Source organism: Leptinotarsa decemlineata, unplaced genomic scaffold (assembly GCF_025532065.1).
Source record: "Leptinotarsa decemlineata unplaced genomic scaffold, Ldec_3_MD MMD2_tig00026354_RagTag_RagTag, whole genome shotgun sequence".
NCBI lineage: Eukaryota > Metazoa > Arthropoda > Insecta > Coleoptera > Chrysomelidae > Leptinotarsa > Leptinotarsa decemlineata.
Genome location: NW_027412702.1, coordinates 7102153 through 7119150, shown reverse-complemented (window position 1 = coordinate 7119150; position 16998 = coordinate 7102153). Strand labels below are relative to the sequence as shown.

Here is a 16998-nt window from a genome sequence, read left to right as displayed (position 1 = left end):
GATTCAAAACACTTTTTATTTCTCACATACCAAACAGTAACCTTGATGTATTCTTTCCTATACCTTTTCCTCGTATGTGGATTATGATCAAGAAAAAAAGGAGGCACAATAACATCTTATATTCTGCATAGATTGAAAAAATGTTTTAACACAAATATTTCATTGAGAAAAAGATTATACTCGAATACTAAACCTTACTCTCTATTTGTTATCATACATGTTTTTCTTTTCTAAGACGGAAGAAAAAGTCTGTTCTCTTCCACGGATATATTCCATTCTTTTGGAACTCCAGAGTTAAGTAAATTTCGTATGCATTTATATCACCTATTGGTGTATAACTATTCTTCAAAGTATATATTTCTTGTTTTTTCTACAAATAAATGAATGTGGCTAGTTTTCCATTAAGATAGGAATAGATGGATCTCCTTAAGCACTGATTCATTTTTAAATCACAGTTGCTCTTGATTTATTTTTTATATAATATTCCAAGATACTAGATTTCAACGTATTCGAAGTCGTTATTAAAATAATAATTATATATAATAATGTTTTTTAAAGATTCTGTATTTGGTTCAAGTTGGCTGATTTTATTTTGAAACGTACTAACTATTTGTAAAAATCTCCTTTTTGTAATTGAAGTATGTCGACACGTGTTACCCGTGAGCTCGAACCTAAGGAAGAAAATCCCGGAAAATACAAATGGCAAGAGTGTCAAATACATCTTTGAATCTTTTTTTTTTTCATTTCAATGCAGAATTTCCTTAAGAAATAGTAAGTGCAATATTATCAAGAATAAAATAAAAGAACCTCTAAACCCACTTAACTTCGAAATGAATATTCTAACTCATTCTTATGAGTTTCCATGTGGCATTATATAGAGAGATATTCAACCCTGCTTAACTGTGAAATTGATATTCTAAGTTACCCTTAAGAATTTTCATGTGGCAATCTTATAGAGAGAAATTCGACCCCGCTTAAACGCGAAATTGACATTCTGACTTACTCTTATAAGTTTTCATGAGGCGAACTTATAGAAAGATCTTCAACCCTGCTTAACTGTGAACTAGATATCTAACTTACTCTTATGAGTTTTCATGTGGCGATCTTATAGAAAGATCTTTAACCTCGCCTAACTGTGAAATTGATCTCTAACTTACTTTTATATGTTTTCATGTGGCGATCTTATCGAGAGATATTTAACCCCGCTTAGCTGCGAAATTGATATTCCTACTTTTACTCTTTTGAAATTTTATGTGGCAATTTAATAGAGAGATCTTTAACCCCGCTAAAACGCGAAATTGATATTTTAACTTACTTTTATGAGTTTTTATATGGCGATCTTATAAAGAGATATTTCACCCCGCTTAAACGCGAAATTGATATTATGACTTACACTTATGAATGCTCATGTGGAAATCTTATAGAAAGATCTTTAACACCGCTTAACTGTGAAATTGATATTCTAACTTACTCTCATGAGTTTAAACGTGACGATCTCATAGAGGTATATATCCCCGCTTGACTGCAAAATTAATATTCTAACTTGATTGTATTAGTTTTCATGTGGTGATCTTATATAAAGAGAATTATTTTCCAGAAATGTTTCATTCACTTTCAGTTTTCTCAAGGAGTTGGAAATATTCATGTTGTGATATTTTTTTCATTCATATATATATCTATATTCGAACAAGAATACGAGGTAATCGAAGAATGAACTGTTGAAATGCATTTTTATCTTGAAGAAAAAAACAATCTGTTGAAACTGATTTTTCGAAATTTTTATCGTGGCTTCTTTTCAGGTGAACGAGGCTTTCGAAATGTTGAAGAAAAGAACCTGTAATAATCCTGGACAGAGATTACCAAAAGTAGAAATTTTAAGGAGTGCCATAGAATATATAGAATATTTAGAAGAAATTTTGCAAGGATCGAAATCTTCATCGGAAGCAAGTAATAACATAGTGCCTAAAAATGAATATATGGTGAGTATATTTTTATTCAATTATTTATTGATAATTAGTAAAGAAGAGAAGTTGAGCATGAACTTTTGAGCTTATTTACACATTTTCAAGTGGAGTGAAAATCACATGTCATTATTGGAATAATAATTTGGAAGTCTATCTGAACGTTATAACACTTTATCATTACACTTTCATTTCATTTCATTTTGGATGAAAATCTCAACAGATTATAAACAAAAACGAGTCACGTGGTTTCTTATACAATAGTTTCTTCAGGCGTATCGATTTGGATAATTGGCAAATTCGAAAGAGTTTTTAGCGTACGTTCATTACGACGGACTGGTTGAAAACTGGTAAGATAGCAATTATCCAAACCGGCGGATAGGCAAACGTGGTTCCTTAAAATGTTCCGCTAGATCACCTGACATAACGCTCTTAGATTTTTTGTCGGTATTCCTGAAATCTGAAATATAGATCATACGACCGTGGTATGAATTCCTACGGAATAAGATGGGCTCCTAACGATACCCCAAAACCACTTCAAAACGTAGGCAATTGATTTGTTAACAAACTTCATTATTTTCAGGAAATAAATACTTCTTGGGATGAACTGAAGTGAGTTTTCAATATTTTTTTCTTTAAATCATGATATTTAGCGTTTGCAGATTCTCAATGCGAATATAAAACTGTTGATTACTCAAGAACGGCAACTTCCAAAACCCATGAAGTGGATAGAGAATTGAATTCACTTGTTTTTCTTAGTTCGAAAAGTACATAAATTTTGCTCTACTTTGATACCCTATCCCGTTTAAAAGATTAGAGAGGGATACGCTTTTTACGATGCACTGTATATGTGTACCTACAATGTCTTCAAGGTAAGGAGGACTAGAGCATGGGAGAATTGGAAACCGTAAGAGATAAAAAGACGGTTGAATTAGGAAAAAGTAGCTTATTCAAATGACGTTATAAAATTTTTAGGACTTTCTTCAGATGACCCAAAAAAATAAAACGAAATTGGCGAATTTCGGTTCTTTTCAATATCACCACAACTAATTGAAATTTCCTAAATTCCAAAACATTGTTTAAATAAACCCTGAAGTGGGCAACATTTTTCCATTTTAACCGACTTTGCATTCCTCAAGGATTTCGATTTTTCCATGCTGCTTATCACTCAAACGAAACCCCTTTTTCTTTATATAAACTTCAGTAATTTCTTCAAAAGGAAATATACTAAAATTATCATAACTATCCTGTACAGGAAAATGGTTTGTTACACAATTAGCACGACTTCATTTAATTTTGACAATTACCTAATAATTTCAAAATATTATTAATTTCCCCTTTTTGGTGGCTGAAATGACCTTTAGATCAATACCTATTTAGCAGTTGTGATATCATCGAACGACCAGATAAATTTTTCCAATAAACTAAAACAAATGCACGAGTAAAAAACAATATTGCTTTCTACTTGATACATTTCTATCAAATCAGAAAAATTATTATCTGAAAAAAAGCACCTCTTAAGTTTATCCATCAGTGGGGTATTATATAATTCGGCATTGGTAGCAACAAAAAGTCGAGCATTAAGAACATCCTAAAAACTTATTAACGGTGTAGAATTTCTTTCCACATGCTGACTCCACATGTTGACACCACGTTATAAATCTTTATATACTAACTTTAATAACGACTGTATAAAAACCATCATATCTATTTTTTTATTATTTTCTTGTTTATTTTCGGGCATATCTGTTAGAGTGGATGAAATATTTAAAGTAGTTTAATGATTCAGCTTCAAAGGAGGCATTAGCTTTATGTCAATTTTGAAAAATTTATTGACCTGTCGCAAAGCTCTGCATCCTGAATTTATTGGTATCACTAACAAATTTCTGAATTAATTGCATATTTGTAGTAGCTGTTTTATATTTAGATGCTTATTTTCATAATTTTTAATTGGAACTTTACAACGTGATCCAAGACAAATTTGCTGTGTTATGATTATATCCACATTAACCTCTCATGACGAACATTAATAAAAAGCGGCAAATGATCTTTATGAGAAAACAACAGCTCGTTATCTGAAAAAATCAAGGCGGTGTCTATGACCACAAAACTGTCTTAGAGAACATCTGGAGCCTTGTATTTAATAAAATACCTCCTGCACTCTTTCAAAAACTAGCTATAATTTCGTGGCAAGTCTTGAAGGCATCTTATACCAAATCATCCACAATATTTCACTTGTTCAATTTGCTTCGCCACCAAAAAACTTTTCAATCGCCTTCCTTCTCGTCGTCATTTTTGTGTTGATTATAGATGACGGTTAGTTGTCAAATAACTTCATTTAGAAAGTTATACGTCTCTTTGCTTTATTTTGAATCTTCTTAATTTATTTTGACTGGGAAATAAAAAGTTCTTCCATAAATGTTTTTTCTTATTTAGAGTACCTTCCGGTTCTGGTGCAGGTTTTTTCAGACCCAGGACAGAGATGTCAACCTGCCTAGGAACCTATGCGACTGTATTTAAAGCGGAAGTTTACACTATTAAATTGTGTGCGGAGAGATTGGAAGAATCCAACCTCATACACAAGTCAATAAAAATATTCTCGGACAGTCAAGCGGCGTTGGAAGTTCGTGGCTCCTACCGAGCAACGTCTAAATTGGTAGCAAATTGCCAAAAACCACTCTCCTCGATAGGAAGACTTAACAGATTGTCTCTGGTTCTGGATTCCTGGCCATACTGGGCTGAAAGGCGAAGCTGCTGACTCCCTTGCAAAGGAGGGTGCTGCAAGCAGCTTTGAACACCTGGATGGCAAGAAGATTTATGGACTTCTGGCAGAATCTTCCAGGATTGGCTCACTCCAAGCCGTTTATTCACCCTTCGAAGCTTGGACTATGGACTACAGTAGGGATAAACTGCGATGTCTAACAGGCCTTCTCACAGGTCACTGTCATTTGAATCATCATACGCTGAGACTCGGACTGTCGGAAGACAGTGTGTGTCGCCTCTGTTTGGAAAATGATGAAACAGCAGAGCACATACTTTGTGCCTGCCCCACTGGGGACCGAATCAGGATTTTAGAGTTCGACAGAGCTGTACTCTCACCATCTGACCTGAAAGACCACTCACCATATAAAGTAATCGGCTTCGTTAAGAAGTTGAGTTTACTTGGTCGAGTGTGAATAGGTGTAAGCCACAATAAACCCTTGCGGGTTGCTGTGGAGGATCGAATAGACCCACACACTTTGGACCTAACCTAACCTATTTGAGAAGAAATGCGAGACTGGATGACGAGTTCCCGAGATTAGGTCATCTCAGGTTCGTTACAATACCTTTCAATTGTATGATATCTTACGACCATCCCTAATATTTAAGGTGAACTCTAAGAAGAAAACTATACTTTGCCTGGTAGCCCGTCTGAAGACAATTTTTGTTGAAATGTTTATTCACATTTTCTTAGTCAGAAGTTCTCAAGGAAATTATGCCTGAAGTTACCTTGAGGATCCAATATTTCAAAGTGAATTTTTCGTTGTGGTTCTTATTCATTTAAATCAATATTTATATGAGAGAATCCTTCAATGATTTTTGGGATTCGAATATTTTCAAGATCAATGATCCAAATATTCCCCAATGAGGCATTATACAGTACCTACCATATGTTCTACCACAAACGAAATGCCATATGAAAATAAAGATAATTTGGTAATTAAAGATCTGAAAAAGTAGGGGAGAAATGTGGTTCAAAAATATATAAATATTCTGGTTGGATCAGTATATCTACTCAAGGTACCAGATTCGTAGATGCCTAAAATTATCACAGATGTTATATCAAAGTTGAATCTTTCGAAGTACTATCTCTTGATACTGCTATTCCATCAGTAGGGACAATCGGAACAGGCAGGGATTTTCACAAGTTTAGGCCCTTGAAGCCACAACTGATTAGAGAGGATGCAGAGTTCCATGATATTCTTTCAGAAAAACCGTCATTTGGCATAACATCAAATGAGAGAAATTGTTTGGTTATGATGGACTAAGGTGGATGCTAGTACTGAAAAGGGTCCCATTTTCTTAATAGTCCGTGAATATGAAAAAGCAGGTATTAGAGCGTGTCTATTTAAGGCAGCTGCTGGAGGGACCGATGGTTTTCGTCTCTGAACGAGGTGACTAGAATGTTGTCACTCAATTTAAAACCAACCAACAAAAAGCCTGCATAGAGATCAATTCACTGATTTAAGAAATAGCTTATTCACGGGATCCTTAACATTTAAGGCCAAGCATCTGAATTGGTATCAGTAGAAAGAAGTTGAACTCCACAGAGATCCTCATAGCCTGTATAGCCTGTTAGGATGGTGTCTTCAATATTTTGGTCAGCGGAATAGATTTAAGAGGTTCCTGACACCAGATGCAGCACCTGCAGCGAAGCGCCTACTATTCTTATACATTTGCTGTTGGCAAATGAGAACGAGTATGTTGTCTCAGCCTGTATCCATCGACAGCGTTATTGGTGCTGCATTATCATTCCTATGGTATTGACGTTCCAAAAACTAAGCTTTCCCACATTCAGGAAGATACAAGCTAATAAACTATTTAATGATCATGGAGTATCGAAGTGAGAACACATATGTGTCTTTTCCACTCTCAAAACCTAAAAGTTATATTGACTTGCCTCAAAACAACAGAAATCTTGACCAGACAAATGCATTGTTGTTCTGCTAAGTGCTACGATAGCTCCATAATTGGACGATCCTAGATTAGTTCATACGAAGCGATTGTGTTTCTCAGATACTAGTCTGAATCATTAAAAAATACAAAAAACTGTTCATTATTAAAATAATCCTCAACACCTTGTAGTTGATATTGTAGTGAATTTCAACAACTGTTCAGTCTGGAATTGGCCTCTTTCTGAGATGGTCCAGGGAATGACAATTCAAGACCAATCACGAGATCATTAAGCAATTGAGACGCTCTTTAATAGGTGTGTATTGGAACTATGCTTTGAGAAATATCATGTATATTAAACATATTGTAAGCGTTTTCAACACTGCCTTGCGAACAGCCTTATGGAGATATTGTTCATAGAGCTCAAGAGTTCAATCATTTTATAAGCATGGAGAGTTTAATTTTTTATACATAGCTGATAAAGATAGACATTTTCGCTAGGATTTTCTATTTGCGTTGTTCTGATTTGAAAATTTCAAATAAAAATAATGTGTGCGTCTCGGGACGCCTGACAGAAGTGATAACTTAAACTAATCTAAGTTGAACTATTTAATTTTTAATTGTTCAACTTGAGAAAAGCTTACATTAACACTTAAATTTTACGTATATTAATATGATAATGTAAGGAAAGGTTATTCATTAGTAAAATCTGTGATTAATTATTTTGTGTATTTACATATATCATAGCTTCCATAAACCAATTGTTACTTTTTTAGGGTTAAATAATGATAGTAATAATGTATATACAAAAAATTAGTATAATCATTTTTAATCCACGTTTCATATAATAAAAGAATATTACGTGCTTGCTTGTTAGATTTATATAATAGCGTCAACAGTATATGTCTATCGCACACTAAACACTAAGAGTCTGTCCAACGAGAGACGAGGAGACTGCCTTCAGCTAATGTATGCGTGAGAGAAAGGGAAACCAGACAAACTGGCGCCGTTACGGTATCGAAACGGTTTAACCTCTCATAAGAAGTTATGTTTTCAAAAATGATGTAATTGATTTCAGACTCCATTGCATACTATATGAAATTTTCCTCAATATGAACAAAAGCCCATATTGAGGAAAATTTCAAGATATTATATTCTCCTGAGCCCTCTCTTACTTTTCCGGTAAAGTCGACTAAAAATATATTTCAGTTGTGAGGAATTCACTTTCGTTGTTTTGTCATCCAAGTTTGAAAGCTTTGATAGTGTCGCAGACATCACTTCAAGTAATCTCCAGAGAATTTCTCCTAATAATAATGGACAGTACAAATAAAATTTCTCTTTCCTCTTTGTTGACTTTAATTTATTTCGAATTAATCCTAGTTGAGCTGAAACAATTTCTATTTCGAGTAACTCGTTTGCTTCCGAAGAGAACGATGTTCGTGTAGATTTTTCGATTCTCATAATATAAGTACTAGCGCTCCAACCCAGTTTCGCACGGGTAGCAGTATATACAGTGCATTCCATTTGAAACGAGCCACGCTGATTAACTTTTGGTACAATGATTTTCAGGAAAAATAAAAAAGACGTCAACAAAAGTATACAGGGGGACACATTTTGAAATACTCACATTTGATGTTACTTCCCCTATCGCACCCCCAGAGCATGTCACCAATTTTTTTAAATGGATTACCCTATATTGTTTCGCATTATCAGATGCTCCATGATGAGCAGATTTCAACAAAGTATAAAACATATAGTCTGGAGTTTATGTTTCGGGAGCTACAAATTATTTGAGTTGAAAACGAGCCACCCTGTATAAAATTTGAAAAAATAATCTGCAGGAAAAGTAAAAAAAGACCAACAATTATACAGGAGGCCATATTCTGAAATATTCGTTCTAGAGACAAATATGGAAGCAATAAATCAATAAAAGAATTTTTTTATTAATTCTTGAATCAAAATCTGATGACTGGACAATAAGAAGAAAAAAAATTGCTATAGTAAATGTTCAAAAACTTTTCCACCAACTTCCAATCAATGATACAAACGAATTTCCATTGCCGCCCTAACATGGTTGAGAATCTCGGGAGTTATTTCTCTGCAATGCCTCATGATATTCTCTCTCAAATATTCTATTGTTGTTGATTCTGTCTCACACACTTCACACTTCAAATGACTCCATGGAAAGAAATCTACAGGAGAGATCCGGAGACCTTGGTGGTCATTATGTAGGACCCTTTCTATCAATCCAGCAGCCAGGAAAATTTAGGGCCTGAAAATTGTCGCATTGGAGCTGCATAATGAGTAGGTGCACCAACCTGCTGAAAAACTATTTCGTTTTCGAATAAATTTATATCCTCCTCAATTGCCCTATTGATACACGGTATTATTCGATTCTATAACATATCCAAATATTTATCACTTGTTAAATTATCATCGATACAAAAAGTAACTATGATGTAGTCACCTAAAATTCCTGCCCAAATATTCAGTTTTTGAGGTCATTGGATATGAACTTGAAGGTATAAATGAGGATTCGTATCGACAATTTTGCCGATTCACCTCTTCATTTAAACTAAACGTACATTCATCCGAAAAACAAATTTTATACAAGAAATTCTGATGCGAGTTGATCCGTTCAGTGAGACTTTCACGATACGTCTATCGAAATCATCTTCGTTCAATTTATGAACTAGTCTAATCTTATATGGATGAAATTTGTACTTATGAAGGATCCTGTAAACATGTGTTTACAGGACATCGTTGAAAACTTTCGAATGGTTATGCTTTTAATTGTTAAAAGATCTAGTTTCCATAAATTTGTTCAATAATTCCGAAACATATTTTTGTCGTATATTTCTTCCTGGATGATTATCATGGAACATGATATAGTGCTAAAGCGGCAGCTTTAGCACTATATCCATTCTGGTAGTACAAACGCATCAGCGGCGGCTCATCAGAGGAGGCAAGGGAGGCTTAGCCTCCCCATAAAATTTGAGGCTATTCATTGCAATAAATTGAAAGTTTTTTACAAATAATTATGATTATTTTTTTCTGAAAATGCTTGGGTATCATTACTGTACCATTAATTTTTAATATAAATACATAATATGCCGAAAAAACACTATCATTCAGTACGTAACCACACTGTATCCTGCATCAACAAACCTCAAACGCCCCGCCCATGAACGAATAACGAATAAACCATCAACCCGAAATAATCAATGCTATACGTTGCAAGGGAGCCAAGCCTCCGACCGGTTTAAAAAATACAAGCTCCGCGAGACGGATCCAACCAGGGACATATGTCCCGATACACATTTCATTTCACCTTTCACAATGCGTGACCCTCGCAGACTATATTGAACTTGAATGACCCCCGATTAAAAGTAGTTTGCAGGTGCCTTGTGAATTCACCTAAACAAACCAGATTTAACCTTCCTTCTTACCCCATCCTTCTTTCCTTTCCTGGCAAGACACGACTCTCAACCTCCTCGTTGGTTCTTGCTGGACAATAAAATTTACTTTTCGACCTCTTTTTATAAGCATAATTAAGTACTTGTGCTTATAAAATATTTGTAGCAATTTTTAACAAAACTGTCATATTAGAAGAGAAAAAGTATTATTTATTGACTGAGAAGAGTTCATTTATATTAAATAACTCAAAGATAACCTTTTTTCCTTGTTTTTGTTTTTTTAATGGTCAGTTTTATACGTATAATTTTCGGCAATATACAATTTTTGTTTGCACTTATGCAAAGGTTACGTATTTTGCTTTAAATAGGTGCGGTACCCCAAAAAATTTTCGCGCCTCCGGCGGGCTTTTCTGTGTGTATATAGTCTTTATTGATTTTAGCCTCCCCTGTTCTCCATTGCACGAGCCGTCACTGGAACTCACTATTTCAATCCGTTCTCGAAGCGTATAAACCATTGCTTCTCAACAATTCACAAAACTAGAAACACCAATTGTAACTTCACCTGGTAGCTATATAATCGTTATTGTAGAAATAGACAAAATACAAAATTAAGAGAATATCGAATTCAATCTTAACAAGGCAAAATAATACTTTTTTGAAGTATACTTCACAAAAACACCTATGAAATCTAAATAACAGATTGTACAGAAGTTCATTCAGGGTGGCTCGTTTTCAACTCAAATAATTTTTAGCTTCCAAACTATGAGAACATCATAATGTATTCTACTTTGTTGAAATCTGTTCATCATGGAACATCTGATAATGCAAAACAATTGATACGTTGAAAAAATTGGTGACATGCTCTAGGGGTGCGATAGGGGAAGTAACATCAAACGTGCATATGTCAAAATGCTTTCTCCGGTATACTATTGTTGAGGTGTTTTCTTATGTTTCCTACAAATCATTGTACCAAAAGTTATTAAGGGTAGCTCGTTTTAAATAGAATGCACTGTATGTATATATACGCCTACATTTTTGTCATAGTGTCAGATCAGATTATCCATGGAGAAAGTTCCCGTTTTCACATGAAGAGCATGTTTTTAAGAGGGCTGGAAGCTTCGTCCTCTAGAAAGTTTTGGTATAGGTACTCCAGAATATCCTGGAATATTTTGGAATGTTAGGGAATAACCTGTAACATTTGTGATAATCTCGTAACGTCCCATATCATTGTGGAACGATCAAGGGGGATAATCTATCTTCCATCTACGACGAAGTTTCCAGTTTTTGCCTGAAAGGCGTTCTTTTCAAGTTATGATGACTAGAATAATAGAAGATTCGTCCTGTAGAAAGGGTATTCGAAGAATTCCACAAAATTCCACATTCCGGAACATACCAGATCATTGTGGGACTATCAAGCTAGTCCTCTAACATTCAAACATGGAAAAGGTTTCCGTTTTCACTTTGAAGATGTGGCTTTTGAAATATAAGGGCTGGAAGTTTCGCCTTCCAAAAATGTCTAGAAAAGTTTAGAACATTCAAGCATTCCAAAACATTCCAGAACAACACAGAAGATTTTGGAATGAAGCTAATCGTATGGAACGTTCGGGAACATCCCAGATCAAGGAAGTTATAGGTTGTGCTGACTCTCTGAAAAAGGTTCCAGATTGTACCTGAAAGGCCAGAAATTCCCCATTCAAGAAATTGAACAAGTGTTAATATTCGAGATCATTTGAGGAGTGTGTAGGAATATTCCAGGTTATTGTTGACCATTCCAGAACATTCTCTTATGCTGTGAAATGTTTTGGAACAATGTGGACAATTCGAAACTTTTTTTGATCGGATAAAGACCGTCGACCTCTTTTATTCTAACTACAACACAATATCATATCCACTTCCTGAAAAAAACCTGTTACCCAAACTAGTAACTGATAATGAAATGACCACTTTGTATAAAATTCACCCAAACAGCTAGCAGTTTCAATTTTGAAAAAAAAAATATGTTTTTCCGTTACTCAGCTGTCGCACCCCTACGAACGACAACCCTCAGAAGTCGAAACTTGTGCGAGCTAAGGACTAACGAGGTTTTACCATAACACGAAACGAAAATACAACCTTGTCGCATCAGTTTATGAGGCTGCTTGAATTCATTTTCACTCGCGATAGTTCCAATTTCGATAAGAATTGGAAGTGTATGGTGTGAAGGGTAATAACAATGTGTATAAAATGCTTAAGGTGACTTAAACTTACAAATTCATTTGATATAGATTAATGTCGTATACGTCCAATATGTCCAATATGACCATTATTTACAATTTTGAAATAAGTTAAGTAAAGTATTCTTTAAAGATAAATATACGCCATCACAGATTTTTCAAATAAATATAAAAGTGAATATGCAGTGAATTGTTTTATTATATCTCAAATGGATTAGGCAGCTTTTTTGATGAACGGGGTACACCACCGTACCGATTTTTCTTGGTTAACATCGCCATATGTCAACCAATTCTCAACAAACATTAATAAATTATACACATATACCTTCCTTTTGAATTACTTCGCCCAATAATGAAAACCGCATGGAAATCCGTTCCGTAGTTTATCGTGTTCAGATAAACAGGCTGACAACTGCACATTATTTTACTTATCTCTTACTAAATATTAACTTCGAAGTTCAGTTATCTCAATCGTCTGCCTGAGAAACGGGTTTAAATAACTCCGTGAAAACATCTTGGTACTAGGAGATATTCAACATATCCTTAATACATCAAAATTTGATGTAAAGATGAGTGAGTAATGAGAAGAAGCACAATCTGTTGAAACAATATCATTACCTCTTCAATGTATATAAAATACTCCCTATTGTGGAATGAATCCAAGCACACCATTTCAGTAACCCTGAGATTGCTATCGGCCCAATAACGATAACTGTAGCGATTAACTACACCGTTTAAAAAATTCACTCGTCCACACACATTAAATAAAAAATTACCATTTTCTATCGCAATATTTCACGCGACGGTCATCTTCATTTAGTTCTTGCACTATAACAAGTTTACTGGAATGGAACTTTTTAATTTTTGCACGAGCACTTCTACGACTCAAGCGCGTCGTTGTAGCCAACTTTCTTGTACTGAGCGTACTATCGATTACATTTCGTACAATACTGCTATTCCTTTAGTTGAGTACAGTATTTTATCCCTGCCTCTTTTTATCATGGAATGATTCAGTTTCGTAAAATTTTTCCACAAAATCGCGAACACTTTAAAATTTGGAAGTGGTAACTTCTTATGGGAGGGTAAACCGCATCGTTATCTAACGCGTTATAGCGCCACTCTATCTAGCTTCCCTTTCTCCCACGAATACGTCAGCGGAAGGCAGGCTCCTCCTCTCTCGTCGGACATACGCTCAGTGTTTAGTGTGCCACAGACATATACTGTGAACAGTAATATAAAAATCTAACCAGCAAGCACGTGACATTCATTTATTATGAGAAAATTATGATACTAATTTTGTGTGTATACCTTATTAGTATCATTATTCAGTCCTACAAAATAATAATTGGCTTATGGTAGCTTTAATATGTACATACACAAAATAATCAATGAGAGTTTTGTTATTAAATAACCTTTGCTTACATTATCATACTAATATACATAAAATTTAAATTTCAATATTGAATAGTTCAACTTAAATTAGTTTAAGTTATTACTTCTGTCGGGCGTCCCAAGACGCACACGTTTTTGCAAATTAAAGTTCATCCATCTTTTTGAAGTTGTATACGTACTTCATAAAGAAATGTTTACTTTTTCATCTTCTTCTCATTATTTAGTTTTATTCTACAGAAAATGGGTATTCCTGTTTAATATCAAATAAATCTAATAAATGATTATTCTAGTCATATCTATTCACATTATATCTGAATTTTCCAAACTCATGTCACATTACTCCTCCAAACAACCGTTTCATTGTTCCTCAAACGATATGAAGCTTCAAATATACATATTATAACCGTGAAACTTGGTCTCTAGATTATGAATATGTGGTAAATGTATAACGGTGACACAAAGCAAGCTAAAAGCCATTGTTCCAGCTTTAATTCTTCATACTTCCCCATTTCCACGGTGGAAGCCGTAATAGATTAAATTATTTCAGTCGCACTTTCTGTTCCATTTAGTCTAGTGAAGAAACCCCTTTTAGATGACAATCCCAGAGGTTTGACCATAGATAGCACAACACATACAGTTGAAACCAGAGCCCTAGAACAAAGCATTTGTGATCCAACATCAGGCAGCGCTGTTTCAACCCGCTATAGGTCTTATCAATGGTGCTAGGCTAAACCACGAATATTACTGGACTCAACTGTCGTTGGTGGATAGAAACAGCGATGTCTGGTGTCGAACTACGAATGCTCTGGTGCTATTTGCTTTGCAGCGATAGCTTCAGTAAAAGACAGAGGATGAATCTCATTCGGGTGTTGAAGTCGAAGGTTAGCTTTGCATCGGACCGTCTTGGGGAGCCTCGATTATCACTACGTAGAATAAAACAAAGTCGCTTTCCGCTGTCTGTCCCTATGTGTGCTTATAGACCTTTAAAACTGGGTAACGGATTTTGATGCGGATTTTAATAGATAAAACTGATGCAAGAGGAAGGTTTATATATAACATTGATATTATAGTAGAGAAACACTAGATAGATAATTTTAGAGGTTTCTAATGTGATGTCGTAAATAAAGTCATTTTTTTGCGCTTACATTGCAAACGCTGCGCTGGCTGAACCCTACGAAATAGATCAAAATAATGTACTACAGTATTGTACACCTTGAAAAGGTCTACAAAAGTCATTGATGGTAATATGTCTATCTCTTAGGGATAACCCATAATAGCCATTTTTTATCCTCGAGAAATAATGGCTCATTTACGAAGCGATTTTAGGCAATACAGCAGTAATCCTTATCCAATTAAGTACTTCAAATACATTGTACGATTATATAGTACAATATAGTCCAGCAAGTAATTTAAATGAATATTTTCGACGATAATACAGATTTAAAATGCAGGTTGCGGTTGCGGCGGTACCGATCGGGAGGACGGCGGTGCGTGCCTATAAATCGCTCTTCGAAGGCCGTGCTTTATCCTATAGCACGTTATGATTAGCAGCGATCGCACGTGTTTATATGTATATTTAGTATCAGCATTGCACCCGTGCGGAGTCAGGGCGGTTGGCTAGTCTTTGATATTTGTAGTTTGATGGCATCGTAGATGTCATCATCTCTACTTACATACACTACAGTAGAAAAGATTAAATAACGTATCCACTATATACCAAAAGACTGTTGATGTTTTTGTTAAGTGAGTTATTTTCACAAGTTGAAAATTTACAAATATGAAAAATATTTCAAAACTAAGAACTCGAGAATTTTTGAAAAATATCACCGTTGAAAAAAAGAACAATTTTAGCGCCACACTTTTGAATAAATAAGAAATAAATTGATTAAGGAATTGAAGCTAGGTTTCAAAAACGTTTCTTCGAATGTTTTATTTGCTTAATTTTATGACATAAAACTATATGAAGTATATTTCTTTTTTCCCTGTTATGAATAAATTAATTGTTACCAACGAGAGTTTTTGATAATTCCATCTTTGATGAAAATAATGATTGCCAAGCAAAAAATAGTTTTTGAAATAATTTTTTGTTTAGAAAAACTATTTTTAATTATAACGAACATTTTTATAACTGATTACTGATACTGAAGAATCATTTCTTTTCAATATCTTCTCTAGTCCTCTTTCATATCTGGAAAAAAGTTATTCGAACATTTTTAACTTGTTTATTTGATGAGCTATTCATTTTCATCAAATGAATATTTATAATTTACTTTTTTAATGATTTGATGAAAACAACTGTGAATGATGCTTAAATAAATTGCTTAAATAAATTGTACAACTCCAAACATTTTTATATCCCTTTTGGGTTTTTCATTTTTCTATTTCCAGAGTGCTTAAATAAAATGGTGGATTAAATGGTCTTCTATTTCAAAGTCTTTAAAGAATAGAATAGTAGTCCAAATCGCCCCGTCATCAGAAATTTTGGCCGCACAGCAGAATTATTCTTGAGCATGCATCTAAATGATACCTGAAACGTTTTGTTTCTCAATATCTTGTTGAAGCTAGTTGTCATTTATTCAGTTTATTTTGCCAAATCACCATGAACGGATATAGCCTTCAAGAACACGTGCAGATAATAAAATTGTTTTATCAAACTGGTTGATCTGTTCGGGTAACGTACCGCGCGCTTCGCCCATTTTACGGTCGCCATAGTCGTTCTACCAAGGGTACCATTCGCAATGTGGTGGATAAATTTTATGTCCACTGATTCATTTAACGATCGACTAACACCCGTACGTCGACGAAACGCAAGATCTGCCGAAAACATCGCCGCTGTCCGTGAGAGTGTGCAGAAGAATCCAAAGCAGTCGATTTCGCGTCGCTCACAAAAACTCGGCCTTCCACAGACCACAAGTTGAGGAATTTTGCCTCGTGACTTGGGTTTGAACTCGAACAAAATTCAACTGACCCAGGAACTGAAGATAAATGATCATAGACACAACGCGACTTGTGTTCGCTGAATGGGTTCTGGAGCAATTGGCAACTGACCCTAATTTTCATCGAAAAGTCATCTTCAGCGATGAGGCCCATATCTGGATGAATGGGTACGTGAACAAACAAAATTGTCGAACTTGAGACACTACCAATCCACATGAGATCCAAGACTTTCCAGTGCATCCCAAAAAGGTCACTGTTTGGTGTGAATTTTGGGCTGGCGGCGTCATCGGCCTGTATTTCTTTGAAAACGACATTGGCCAGGCCATCACTGTCAACGGCGAGCACTATAGATCGATAATTACCAAGTTCTTTTGACCTGAATTGGATGATCTGGACGCCAACGACATATGGTTTCATCACAACGGT

The 16998-nt window shown here is 34.9% G+C and overlaps 1 protein-coding gene across 3 annotated transcripts in view; it reads left to right on the top strand.

Annotated features, from left to right (window-relative positions):
• nau (myogenic-determination protein nautilus) overlaps positions 1–16998 on the top strand; it is a 93279-nt gene that overhangs the window by 20508 nt on the left and 55773 nt on the right. For all 3 annotated transcript variants that reach the window (XM_074184165.1, XM_023159888.2, XM_023159887.2), the window contains exon 4: positions 1800–1979. In XM_074184165.1, the coding sequence (XP_074040266.1) occupies positions 1800–1979 (180 nt within the window). The remainder of the gene's footprint in view (positions 1–1799; positions 1980–16998) is intronic.